The following is a 9,972-nucleotide window of genomic DNA, read 5'->3' as shown; positions in this document are numbered from 1 at the left end:
CGTCGGTACTCCATGATTAATTCGTGAGGCAAATCTATTAAGCCTAATTAATCCATTATTAACACATATGTATTGTAATACCATATTATTAAATCATGGACTAATTAGGTTTAATAAATTCGTCTTATAAATTAGTTTCAATCTGTATAATTAGTCTATATTTAATACTTTAAATAGTATCAAACATATTTACTGTAGTCGATGTGATATGGACTAAATTTTAGGATGCGGAAGGCAAACACCTCCAGCGTGGCCGTGCAACTAAAAAGCTACTGGGATTGGGCCCCACGTGTTTTACACCTCTAGCGTGGCCGTGCAACTAAAAAGCTACTGGGATTGGGCCCCACGTGTTTTACGCATATCTGCTACCATTGCAAGAAATAGCAAGTCCCAGCATCAGTGCTCTATGTCAGTGACAAGATGTTTGAAACCCCAGTAACATTGATAAGATGTTTGAAACCCCAGTAACATTGATAACAGCATGTTCGCTTGCTCGTAAATGATTATAAATTTCCAGTCGGGAACAGTGTTTTTCTCCCACACCAAACCAGTCAGCAGTAAATAATTCACGATACGATACGGCCTCCCGAACAGGCTGATCTGATGTTTGAAACCCCAGTAACATTGCGTCTGCTCTTAGCAGTCTAATGGTTTCTAAAAAAGGCAACGTATCATGTGTAAACTAATCGATCTGTGTGAATTTGGAAACTACCAATTAGGACCACTAGATGCTGATCCAATGGATGTGGTGAGATATGGGATTTTTTTGTGCTTAAGCCCCCCACCCGCCGGCCTTTTTTTTGCGCTTAAGCCCCTCACCCCATCCATTGGATCAGCATCTAGTAGTCCTGATTGATAGTTTTCAAGTTTGCACAGGTTGGTTAGTTTGCACCTGACATGTTGTTTTCTAAAAATCAGCCTATATAACCTAAAAACTTGTGGATATTAGTAGTTTTTTTTAACATATGCCTAACATCCTTACCCAAACACTTGTCCATATCATAAATAGCTAGATGAATATAAAAAAAAGAGTAAATGAATCCATAAGATCATTCGTTAAGCTCACAAGAGACATTAAGAGGACATCATAGGTTAAGCTCATAGCAAAATACAAAGTGCATCAAAGGTCCCAACCTCAATCACAAACAAAAACAGAAAGTTTGAAACACCCTACAAAAGCACACATAGCTCACAAGAGACAAGCAAAAGTTTAAGACACAACTCTTCTCAACTCCTCTTCACAAATCTTCTCATCACTAAAACCGCTATAGCAGCCATAACGCTATCCTATTTAGCAAGTTCGAGACTCAATTCTCCTCAGCTCATCCTCTTCACAAATCTTCATCATCACTAAAACCGCTATAGCAACCCTAATTATCCTATTTGGCGACTCTAAACATCGTATATAGCGGCCTTAGCTGTGACAGCAGAGAAGATATGCAAAATCTTACCGGCAGCCTGATGAAAACGCTACAGCGGCGCTGTAGCCCGCTATTTAGAACCTGGCTTAAAATTTAGAATAGAGGGAGTATGGTTTAGTTCTCGCTAATAACCACGTGATTCTGCATGTGTTATTGCAGGGATTTAAAGAATAGTTTCGTATTTATTCTCTACAAAGGAAAGGTTGTAAAGATTGAAGAGAGCAGCACGCAGAAAAATAACCCAGGACCATATATTACTCCTTTCATAAAATAACTTGTTATAGTCTACTGTTTGATTTCGTCTGTGAGCTTGAAAGTCCTTTCCTCTTGCACATTGTCCCAAATTTTGGTACAACTACATTGTCTCTAACTTGGTCCAACCGTACCATTGCAGGTTAGATCAGCGTACACTCCTATTCCAAGACATTTTGGTCGGTTTTAGACATACGAAACTTCAAGTGGAGACGATGAAAACGTGGTTGTTGCACAAAATGAACCGCAAATTTTATCACCATTCTGATAAAAAGAAATCTGCAGGCATGCAACAAAATTAAGCTTCTTCTCTGCTTTATCAGTGACGTCTTTAACCAGATATAATCCGTATGCTGTTCCAATCCCTCACATGCTTCAGGCCCTCCCAGGAGGAAGAAGCGAAAATAAAATACATCTACGCATCAAATTCATGGGCGTCATGGAGATCCCATGACATATGCTATGTTTATGTAGATCCAATGATATATGCATACGAGTAACCTGAGAAATCGGTCCCCATCAAATGCACATCATGGAGATCCTAACTATTCAGCTAACCCTATTAGTGCACATCAAAATTGCCTCTTTCAACTCTTCTTTCCCAAGTGTTGTCTCCACCATCACCTGCACAACAGCAAATAGTATATACATTATGTCACCATGTAGCCAGCTATAGTACGTTTCCAATCTACTTCTACACAAAATACTAACTATTAAAAGCCTACTGTCTCTAATCTACTTGGAGTTGGATATCTCGTTTAATTTGAACCACTCACTATCTGAGGTTCGAATCCTTACCTCTTGAACATTGTTTCCATACCGTGCCAGGAGTTTGTATTTCGGACCAACCACAGGTGCCATGTAAACCTGCCAAGAAATCATCTTTGTTCAGAAAAACAAAAACTTTCGGGGAGTAGTAGTCCCAGGAACCAAGGTGCACATCTTACCTGAAACGTAGGAGCTAACCCTGGGCTTTGGAAGAATCGTCCTTTATAAACATCTCTTACACCCTCTATTTTCCACATCTCTTCCATAAGGGCATCTACCTCAGGCCACTACAAATTATTCAATCATGCATCCAAGGGTTACAAGAACATTGCGGCATAAATGGAATCATCCAAAGAGACGAGAAGACATAAAAGAGAGGAGTAAAACGGCACAAGACCATAAGCTTCATAAACCATTTCAGGGCACGGGATATCCAGGTCAGACATTCTTAAACTCGACATGTCCATTAATATAAGAAATGTAGCTTAGATTGAAGGCAACCAAAGAAAAGGAGCTGGATCATATGTGGGAAGTTCCCAAGCTAAAAAAACCATTGGTAATTCAGATTGAGCAGTCCAAGTTTTCCATGGACTCTGACACAGGCATGTCTGCGACACAAACCCATCTGTGCAGAAAAGAAACTACAGACCACAAGCTGACGCAAGTGGCGGAGTAACACGAGCCCATACAGGAAAGGAGGAATGCTTGGTCCTCATTGTACATGATACACTATTGTCGGTCATAATTTAATGCAAACCTCGAAATCTGCCTGCACAGGTTCAAGAGCTCCACCAAGTGATAAATCCTCACCAATTACTGCTTCCAAAGCACCTATGGATAGATTTGGCTGCATATCGGAGTTCAGTGCAAGAATTAACAAAGGAATAATTGAAACCACCAATTAACATACTCACAAATGTGGATCAAAGGAATGCTCCAGTACCTTTACATCTTTAAGTGACAAAAATATACGGCTATTATTGTAGTCCAGTTGAATAACTTTAGCATCCACAACCTGAAAACGAAAAAACAATTCTCAGAAACTATAGCACTATGAGCATTTTAGCAGTATTAAACAAAACAAAGACAAAAGATAAAATCAGATAAAGGTGACAAAACCTATGAGTTTTTATCTCACATTTCCTTGACATACTCATAAAAAAAAAGGTAAGATATTGTTCTGAAAGGCCAACAAATAAAAAAGGAAGATGATAAATAAAGGGAGGATCACAACAGCAAACTGCCAGAATTACCTGACCAATTTTGTAAGAAACTGCTGGATCTAAGGTGTCATCCCATGACACTTCCCACTGCTGAATCAATGCAGGAACACCTTCAACCTTTGAAAGAAATAGTCAGATGATAATATTTGATGAAAATCATACAGCACTAGCAGGAACTGGATCTACCTCAACAAATATCCCGAAGTAAACAAATCTCTTGACAGTGCACTGAACAATATCTCCTACGTTGAGCCTAGCCTGCAGAATAAGGAAGTAGTGAATAGCATGCAAACCAATTAGGGTAATAGAGAAAGTGTCTTTCCGTTTCAGCTGTGAGTGGGACTACAAAAATGTTGTGGTTTTCAGTCATGAACTCGTGATGCAGAAAGAAAGAGTCAAATATTCAAATACAAGACATCTTGATTCCCCTCCTACTTGCTCTTGTATATCAGTGCTTTGCAACTTGATAGATAATCCAACGTTTTGTTGACGATTTTTCAAGTTTGATGGCATAAATATATCCATAAAAGTCAGGAGCATATAAACAAGGAAAGTACCATCAGGTTTTTCTTTTTCTGGATAAATTCTTCACTCTCTTTTGGCTTCATAGAGAAAAATATCCGCTTGGAGTTTCTGTCAGCCAGGACAACTGATACTCGGAGTCTCTGCGAAACAACAGCACGCTAACTACGATAATATCAATGCACACAAAATGATAGGACACTAAATTCAGATGCATACTTGACCAATAAATGATGATAAAAACTTGGATTTTTCTTGGTTGTATGCTCGAATAAGATCTTCAAACTTCGGCTTAGATGACACAGATTCTTGATCCTCACCAGCTATTTTGGAAACTGAGCTAGATTCTGGTTCTATGTTCATGTCATTAACCTCAAAATTATCATCTAATCCCAAACTCTGCTTATACAAGGAAGGATCGCCACCCTTCCTTCTTAACCAAGTCTCAAAGGCTAAGAATTTCCACTTTGTAGCAAGATTACGGTATGGTAAGAAACCTATCAGTGAGTCAAGTGACACCTGGCAAGGAAAACATAACAGGGCTCAGAAAAGAACAATGCTATAGTTTCATAAAATAAGAAAATATACGAAACCTAACTAAAAACTTACAACAAATCCCTTTGCACTGCAATTTATCAGCTCCACCTCAACCTTTTCTCCAGTACTTGCGTAATGCTCTAACCTTGTCCAGTCACTCTCTGTGATGTCCTGCATTAGTGACTCAGGAACTTAAGTTCAATGTAATGGTCAAGTACAGCCCTATAAGGAGAACACCTAATGCCATTGAAGCTATATCCACACTCTAAGAAGTGTTGTTGTTGTGCAAAACCTTTAGAGGCTAGCTCAAACATTAGGAAATTACCTCCAGTTTTGATGGTAAGACATTTCCCCCATCATCAACATAATTTTTATTATCAGTAGCATTCATCTTTTCATCTACTTCAGATGGCAATATTTCAGCAGATTGGTTTTCTCTACAAAGTAATAAACGCCATGTTAGTTGTAAGATAATAGCATGCATGAAACCTTAATGATACAATTATTTTGAAAAGCACAAAAGCAGGGAACAAAGGAATGCTCAATTATTCCAGCCACATGATGTTCCTACTATGTTACCAAAATGGTAGGTGTGTACATGTCATAATCACCTACATGCAATCACAAGTACATGAGTGTGGAGTAAGCAAATAAATGTGCACGGAACATGGTAAGGAACATTTCATGTTCGTAAAAGAGTAGAAGTTATTAAACAAGAAGGTTTCAGGGCATTAGCACAGCAATAGCAAGACGCATGTGTACTAGATAACTTTACAAAGTTATGAAAAGTAAGTGAATATCATGATGAGAAAATACAGGCGTGAAGTAGAACTTTCATAACCACTGTACAAATCCTTGCTTTTCAACAATTTCAACAATATTTTCCATGTGATCTTCAAATAAGGATCCAGATATCTAGTGATAAAAGTTATGTGCTAAAAATATAACTGCATAGTTCCTGAAGTAAGAACCTTTTAGGTTTTCCTTGCAAGAAAGCCTGCATAGAGAAATTGTTGCTGGTAGCTGATTGGTTATCCACTGGTCCAGCAGAAGTACTTGTTTCTTGAATGAAAGTTTGACCTGATGGCTGTAGTCCTTGAAAACACCAACATAATATTAGCATAATAGTTGAAAAGAAAACAAATTACAGCTACTTCATGCCTTCCTTACCTGCAGTAGAATCGTCATCAAGCCCAGATGATTCATGAACATTTTCAGTTACTAATTTTTCATCAAGACCTGAAATTTGGAACATATGCATCATCAGCTTCAAAAAGAACTGTTTAACTTTTGGGTCTTGTTTGGGGGCATTGTACCTCACCATTTGATTCTGGCTCAAGTTCGCTGTTATCCACTATAGCAGAAACTGTGGCAGGGCTAGCAGAGGCATTGTCCTGCTCTGGATTAGAAGTATCTTTTGCAACATCTGGCTTTTGAAGGAGAGAAATGTTCATTAAGTCCTCGTTCATATCTTTCCTCATTTTCAGGTTAATATTTGGCTTGATTTTAAGCTTCGACTTCAAATCATCATCCTCACTCTGATACACGGTGGGTTTCCGCAAGGTGACATCCACCTTGCTTGCTCTTGAGATGCTCCCCACCTCACTGAGCTCTGTTGCAGCAGCTAAACTCTCTTTACTGGGCCAACTGTCCTGTATCGGAGTGTCCCGTACCTTTGGTTTGCTCCCAATTGGCCGCGACAACATTAATGAAGGTGTATCTTCATTTGCTTTGCTTCCAACTGGTCGCAACGGAGCCAGAGAAGGTTCATCTTGCTTCGGTTTGCTTCCTGCTGGTCGAAGTAAAGTCAATGGAGGCCCGTCTTGGATAGGTTTGCCCATAACAGGCCTGGAAATATTCAAAGAACTTTTGCTTTCAGTCGGCTTGCTTGTTGTCGGACGTGTCGTATTCAAAGGGGATCCACTTTCTGATGTGTTGAAACCCTGGTCCTTCTTATTAGCTTCTATGCACTCCCTCAGAATATCATCTAGCTTGTCCTTTTTTGTGGCAATTAGTTTCTCTACATCGAGGGATGAGGCATCCGGATCTGACTTCTTAAGAAGAATCTGAAAGAGTCATCCCATAAAATATGCAAGTCAAATGAAGTGATAGTAACCATGCTTTCGGTACACACTAGCAAAGCAGATAGCATCATGTAAACAGAAGCTAGTTTCCGATGGAATTCAAACTTCATCATGCACCTGTAATTTACCTTTTTTATTGTTTGGAGTCGTCATTCTTTTCAAAAGCAATACTACTGAGAGGCCAAAAAAAAAGGTTTATGTTGTTACAAAATTAGCTGGGTTGTGTTTGAGAAATTTAACTAACCCAGTAGGACCAATCTATACTGGTCAGGTATATGAAAAAATTACCACGCATGTCACAGTATTCTTTATTGGATTGACTACAACTGAAACAGTAACCAAAGCGGCGGGGTGTTTGGATCCGGGGACAAGTTTAGGAGATGTCACATTGGGTATTTAGGTACTGATTAGAAAGACTAAACATGAGTCTAATTAGGCTTAATAGATTCGTCTCGTAAATTAGTATCAATGTGTGCAATTAGTTTTTTAATTAGTCTAATTTTAATACTCCGTGCATGTATCCGAACATTCGATGTGAAAGGGACTAAATTTTAGTAGGTGGAACTAAACACCAAAAGTACCCCAAAGCACGCCTAAACTTCCATTCAAATAGTGAGCAAGAGGACATTTTTACGCTGGTCATCATATTATCTAGCTACAGCCACGAGATAATCTGAAGCAAGAAACGGGGCGGACCTTCGCGAGGGTAAGCTTGGGGTCCTCCCCGAGGAACCTGCCGAAATCCAGCTCCATAATGTCCCACTTGTCGAGCGGGGGCAGGTCCCCCGCGTCCCCAGCGGCGCGCGGCGGCGGCGCCCGGACGAGGCGCACTCGCCCGGCGCTGGAACGCGGAGACCCGCCGCCTCCGACGCGGCGGCGGCGGCGAAGGCGGAGGATGAAGGGGCGCGTGGCTGCGGTGCCGTAGCCCGCGAACACGCCGGCCGCGGGCGCGGCACCCACGTAGGCCTCCATGGCCGGCCGGCCAGAGCAGTCGACGAGTGGCGACTGGCGAGGAGGAGGAGCTCACAGGACGCAGATGTCACGGCGGCAGTGCCGACTGCCGAGGCAAGATAACGTTCGAGAAGTGTGTAAGTGAAGGCGGGGACCTGTTAGTGCGTGTTCACAAGTAGCCAGCGTAGTAGGGTCGCATGTGGGCTAGAGGCCCGATTGTACGCGGGCCTAGGGCCTCTTTGTTTGAGTTTCTCCACCTAGGAATGTGAAATTTTGCTCAAAAAAAAACCTAGGAATGTGAAATTTGTTTGGTCATTCTTAGTGGAAAGTTTTATTATGTTACTTTTAAGAACGTAGAATAAAATAAACATGGATTAAATTATCTGACCGATCTATTAGACGATGCAAGGGGTTGCGAGCACGTCTCAAGTCTAGATGGTTTTTGCTACACACTGAGCTCTTCGTCGACCATGAGTGAAGAAATCCTAACAAGTCGGTGACAGTGGCGAAGCTACATAGTGGCTCGTCGGTGCATATGTACCCACAAAAATTTGAAAAAGCACTACTATAATCAAATTTTCGTTACGGTTGCGGCTTAAGTTTTCACGCAAAGCTACTAGTGGCTTGTCGACCATGAGTGAAGAAATCCTAATAAGTCTATGATTTTTTGGTGAATCTACAATATCTCTGTTTTTATAGAAAAAGAGTAAAATGAAAGAATTTAGTATTGTTTTCACAAGGACAAGAACAAAGAACGAGGCAATACATGTACATATGCAAACGGCCTCCATATTTTCCATGTGGCAATAATGCCGTTGTCACATATGTACGCTTCGTTCCTTAGCTTTATTTATGTAGAGTTTTCAACTATATTATTATTGTCAAACTATTCAATTAATTGGGCATGCGGCTCACGGAGACACATTTCTTCCCATTTCTCTCTCCATGGCTACACATATCTCGTGACTCGTCTTACCATGCTAGCTAATTATTAACTAATTTTGGTCAAACTTGAGATGCTTTGACCTTCAAAATTCTTGAAATGACTTATATTTTGGAATGGATGGAGTAATTGTTAATTTCTACTCCCTCAGACTCAAAAGACTTCATTTTTGAATTCTCATGTAGTTTAGTCCCATGGAGCAACACGGGCGTGTTTAAATTGGCACGGCTTCGACTCACAGAGCTTCGGTAGAGGAGCCAAAGAAGTCGTACCAAATACCTTTTGGAGGAGGAACCATTTTTTAGCATACGAGAGAAGCTGGAGCTATTTTTTATACCAAAACGAGAGCTATACTCTTCGGCAGGAGTGATGCCAAATAGGCTTTATATATGTTCCTCATGCTGGTTGTTTTTTATTATTCTCTCTGATGGTTTAGTTGAACGAGGGCGCGCAACTGGAGACGATCAATGTGCGTCGCCTGGTCGGCAAGGACGCGCACCTCGCCCTCTCGCTCGGTGCGCGCCCTGGAGGCGGCGACGGAAACAGCCCGGACCAACGATGAGGGCGAAGACGGGGTGCGCAGCGAAGGCGCTCGAGGGGGCGACGCGCGGGTGCTTCGCGAGAAGGCCCTCGTCGCGCGAGGGCGCAGGGACGGCCCCCGGCACCCGGGCGAGGAGGGGTGGGTTGGAATCATGAAGCTTGATGATGCGAGACCCGCGCCGGAGGGCCATCGGAGGCGACTAGTGTTGCCACGGTGGGGATTGTGTGGATTCGTTGCTCGCCGAATATGGTGCTGCTGTTGGTGGATGGTGGTAAGTCCACCTCTATTCTTATGCAAGGTGATTCTATCATCATAGCCAAGACCAACCAAACAACCTAAGGTTACATTGCTGGAGCCTGTTTTAGGCTGTCCTGGCTTAAAATGTAAGCCACGCTAGCTTTAGGAACACAACCAAATAGACCCTATATAACTAGCAAAGAGATTTTGACGCTAACAGCCTCTTCAGTCCAACTTTATTGAATGAAGAGCGCGCTATTGGTTTTTGTGGTCCACTTTGTGGCGCGTGCACATCAGTAAGGAGAAAAAATGTAGTCTATACGTCGTCTCTCCCGTACGTTTAATATCTTTTTTTCATTTACATTAACTATATTGTTTGTCTATGTCTTACTGTGGACTACTATTATCTTCAAAACTCACGACAAACGTGGAAAAGCTAGCACATGAGTCACCGATGGTTACGGAGAGGCTTTGATCTCAATCACTACTATAA

At 41.5% G+C, this 9,972-nt stretch overlaps 1 protein-coding gene across 1 annotated transcript; it reads right to left on the bottom strand.

The window, feature by feature from the left end:
• Nucleotides 1-1,961: 1,961 nt before the first annotated feature.
• LOC136462459 (uncharacterized) lies at nt 1,962-7,892 on the bottom strand. The gene is made up of 15 exons (XM_066461553.1): nt 7,504-7,892; nt 6,045-6,789; nt 5,894-5,962; nt 5,695-5,818; nt 5,049-5,160; nt 4,796-4,894; nt 4,406-4,705; nt 4,222-4,329; nt 3,851-3,922; nt 3,695-3,781; nt 3,385-3,456; nt 3,199-3,288; nt 2,621-2,728; nt 2,472-2,540; nt 1,962-2,297 (listed from the first exon to the last, which is right to left on the bottom strand). The coding sequence occupies exons 1-15, from the start codon at nt 7,777-7,779 to the stop codon at nt 2,223-2,225; spliced, it is 2,406 nt and encodes an 801-aa protein (XP_066317650.1). The 5' UTR covers nt 7,780-7,892; the 3' UTR covers nt 1,962-2,222.
• Between the last annotated feature and the right edge of the window lie 2,080 nt (nt 7,893-9,972).

The sequence above is a fragment of the Miscanthus floridulus genome, chromosome 7 (genome assembly GCF_019320115.1).
Source record: "Miscanthus floridulus cultivar M001 chromosome 7, ASM1932011v1, whole genome shotgun sequence".
Taxonomy (NCBI): Eukaryota; Viridiplantae; Streptophyta; class Magnoliopsida; order Poales; family Poaceae; genus Miscanthus; species Miscanthus floridulus.
This window is presented reverse-complemented; position numbering and strand designations above follow the sequence as displayed.